The sequence below is a fragment of the Lutjanus erythropterus genome, chromosome 7 (genome assembly GCF_056507025.1).
Source record: "Lutjanus erythropterus isolate fLutEry1 chromosome 7, fLutEry1.hap2, whole genome shotgun sequence".
Taxonomy (NCBI): Eukaryota; Metazoa; Chordata; class Actinopteri; order Lutjaniformes; family Lutjanidae; genus Lutjanus; species Lutjanus erythropterus.
Genome location: NC_139323.1, coordinates 18088216 through 18092136, shown reverse-complemented (window position 1 = coordinate 18092136; position 3921 = coordinate 18088216). Strand labels below are relative to the sequence as shown.

The 3921-nt window shown below is 37.6% G+C and overlaps 1 protein-coding gene across 1 annotated transcript; it reads right to left on the bottom strand.

Annotated features, from left to right (window-relative positions):
• Positions 1-1025: 1025 nt before the first annotated feature.
• On the bottom strand, positions 1026-1958 carry LOC146323868 (free fatty acid receptor 2-like). The gene has a single exon (XM_084723248.1). It carries the CDS (start codon positions 1905-1907, stop codon positions 1026-1028), a length of 882 nt encoding a protein of 293 aa, XP_084579374.1. The 5' UTR covers positions 1908-1958.
• Positions 1959-3921: the final 1963 nt, after the last annotated feature.

The window sequence follows — 3921 nt, the reverse complement described above, 5'->3', positions numbered from 1 at the left end:
TTTTTTTACAATGGCTTCTATGGAAATCAGCTCAGTCCCTTTACACAGGAATAGATTACTCTTAACGAGATGTTTTGTTACCCAGTGGGCAGCAAAAACTAGATGAGATATTGTTTTAGAAATTAACTTAACTGTTAAAGGGGAAATTTGGCACCTCTCATGTGGATGTCTAATCTGTGTTGATGGTAAGTGTAATCAGTTGAAACGATAAATTCATCAGTGTGTGAAAGGCTCAACAATGAAACTTGCCCACTTGCCCAGGGCAATAAAATGCCACATTGAGCTTGTAAATTTAGCAACTCACTTGTTGGACTGGGCAAGAAGTAAAAAAGAATTAATCTATTAAAATATTTTGGTTATCACTTAATCATTAGAATATTTTTTTATGTAAAAAATATATCATTGATTCTCAACTGACAAAGCAAGACATTCAAAGACACCACAATGGACAAAAACTGGGATGGACATTTTTTTTTTTCTGACATTTTCCAGACATTGCAAGATTTACACTTAACTTTATCTTTGTTGTTACTTGACAATTGCTAATAAATAAATAATAAATGCTGACAGACTTTGTGCGCCCACATCAATGTTGGAGTGTACTAGCTTAGCCTGTAGATACTACTTTGTTGGCCAAAACATAGTGTTAGGTGACACCCTGGTGTCCCAGAGGCAGAGACTAGAAATCCAAGCTGACAAAGCCTGTTGCTCTTCTGTAATAGCAACGACATCACTGTGACATCACTGGAGGCAGGAAGAACGAGAGATTTTGCAGGATTAGAGCTCAGCTTCCTGTCAATAGAGCAAACACTGAGGAATTTATTGCCTCAGTTGTCTACATTCACCATCAACGCTGCCTGAACATCCACATTAAAACTGCCAACTTTTCCCTTTAAAGCAATTTGTAAAGCATTACACATATTGATATACTGCTCATAATATACAGTATAATAATAAAATTGAAGCTGGATATGCACATATTGTATTGAAGGTGTGTTTTCCTCTTAGCCAGAGTTTGTGGCCTGTCATCCTGAACCAGTGCATCCACACTTCCTGAAAATGGATTTTTCACTCGAGCACTTGAAAGTGGAAGAGGAAAAGTAGAAGATGATGGGATCGATGCAGGTGTTGAAAGTACTAAGCAGCAGCATGTAGTGCCTCCATATTGGGCTCTCATTTTGGAGGTAACCTACCAAATTAGAAAGGCTGTATGGAAACACACAAATGAGAAACACAGCTAGAGTCCCCAGGGCCATGCCGATGGCCTTCTGCTTCTGCCACTGGGATATCATTGGTCGGCTGTACAGAATAACGATGCAGCGCAGGTAGCAGTAAACACAAATTATAAGTGGTACAACATTGATCACCAAGAAGATCTCCAAACGCACTGGGAGGACTACCTCCAACTGCTTTTCTGTGAAGTTCTCATGGCACACGCTGGAGTCGTTGCTGCGCAGGGATGGGTGGTGCTGGACATAAAAAGCAACGCTGCAGTGTGCTGTTGCGATTGCCCAAATAACAGCACTGATAACTAGCGCGTACACAGGTCTCTGCAGCTGATTATAGACAAAAGGGTGAGCCACCCCAATGTAGCGAACCACACTGACCGCCATCAGCAGCAAGGAGCTGCTGAAGATTGTGGAGAAGAAGAGGAAGGTGGTGATGGAGCACAGGAAGGCAGGAAAGGTCCATTTCATGTCTGATGCTGCCTCATGCATCTTGAGAGGAAGGGTAATCAAAAAGAGCAGGTCAGAGACGGTCAGATTGAGTAGCAGGATATCTGTTAGAACTGGCTTGGAGTGGATCTTGACACTGAAGGCGTACAGAGCCAGGAGGTTGGCTGGCAGGCCAATCAGGAAGGAAATGATGTAAACCGGGAGAATAACCTCACCTCTCACCAGTGCCATTATGACCTTAAACCAAAGGAAGTAAAGACATCAATCAAAATCAATCAAAATTACAGATTATTTTCTATTTTTATACCAATGATGCAGACCACGGGAGTTTCTCGTTTACCACTGCCTCGATCTGTTCATTAGTTTATTGACTGACTTTGGTGTTTTAAAAGTTTAGTTTGATTCCTTGAAGTCACACAATAACACAGACAGATTAGAAGAGCGCACTCAATGGTGAAGCATGTACTGCAATGCCAGCAGAACTGCCAGCTGCAACCAGATTTACAAAATTTCAGAAACAGTAACATTAGCAAAATTACACACATAAAAAACACACAAAAACTTCACTATGACATTATTATGTTCAGCTTTTGTCCTCTTCTGTAAAAACAGCCTCTATGTGAAGAAAGCATGTTTCTCACTGGACAGTATTCACTAGAATCACAACTGTATACTGATTACTTCAATTTAGCCAGAAAATACACTTATTATAATATTCTTAATGTAGGACACATTTGAACTGACTGAATTGTTCTCTTTTTTTTTTTTTTTTTTTTCTTTTTTTGAAGTTTGGATTGTGAAATTTACATTTGCTGTAATAAGTCACGGCCACTTTAAACAGTCATTCGCCAAATTTTATGCATTGACTGAGTTGTGACCCAAGATTGTACAAATAGATTTTTGAACGAATCCAAGTAGCCACACACTAGAAATAAACTTTTTGCATTTTTGATGCCCCCTAGAGGTGAAATGTAATGTGCATGAATCCGTTAGCTCAGTGAGCACGTCTTGATTTCCAGGTTGATATCAAGTGTGTTTAGAAGTTATTGCAAAAATTAGAAAATTAGCCACTTTGACAAAAATTGATCAGCTTCTAAAATAAAAATGGATTGAATTATTGAAATTTCTTCAATAAGTTTGGATCAGTAAAGAGAACAGAAGTTGACATTTGAAAGCAGAAGTAAATGGAATTGAATTTAGGAGAAGAATTTAAGTGGGTGGAATTTGCAACCCATTTGCCGAATATCACAAGTTTTCTTCTTCTTCTTACATTTTTTGCTTAACAAAGACTTCTAGCGGTGTAAATAAATAAAATAATTAAATAATAAAACATATTCAGCTCTCAATCTCAGATTTCAAACACCAGATGTGGAATTTCAAGAGCAAAAAGGATCTGCTGTGTTTGATAAAATATGTTTGCTAAGATAAACATCTTGACTTACCTAGTAGCAGATGTTTTCAACAATATTAAGACTTCAAAAAAACAACTAAAGCCCCGTGTTGTTTGCCTTGCTGCTCCTTTTATCAAAGATAACCGCTTTTTGAAGCCTGAGTTCAAAGATGAGCTGATGTCAAGTATAGTCAACCAGACACAGCGTCTGTCGAGTCCTTGTCAACACACTTCACTACCGACTCTATACTGAGCAACAAACACCCACCATGTGGTTAATATTATATGAAATGCAAATCTATAGGCAGTATGCTAATGAAAGACTTCCCCGCCACCAGTTATCTGCTGTAATAAAAACTAAACATAATAATTAAGGCCTGAGCACTGACCGGTGCGAGGACTCTGTTATAATGCAAGGGTTTTTTTGTCCCAATTTTTTTTCTTTTTTTTTGTCAGAAATTAATTGCATTTTTGATGTGTTCAAAAAGTCAAATCTGCAAAAGTATTTCAGCTGATATGGGAAAATGCCCTCATGACACACTGTAGACATCTAATCTGGTGGATTATCAGTGCACTGTAGGCAGCCAAGTGCAAAATCCAACATTCTCTATTGAAACAACCTATAATTACTATATATTTTGTACCTTATTTTATAGTAAAATCATGTTAAAAGTGTGTATAAAATACGATTCAACAGGTAGATATGATAATTTATGTGTTTTTACGATGTGTAATTTCACGTTGCAATCTGCATTATGCCTTCCACAATGACAAATTCACTGTTACATACAATAATTTAAGTTGAAATTTTGAGATAAAGTTAGAGTGGAAATTAAGATATCTATTAAATGTGCC

Bases quoted from the DNA above. Each gene is read 5' to 3' on its own strand.
- LOC146323868 (XM_084723248.1), bottom strand. From the start codon at position 1,907: ATGGCACTGGTGAGAGGTGAGGTTATTCTCCCGGTTTACATCATTTCC.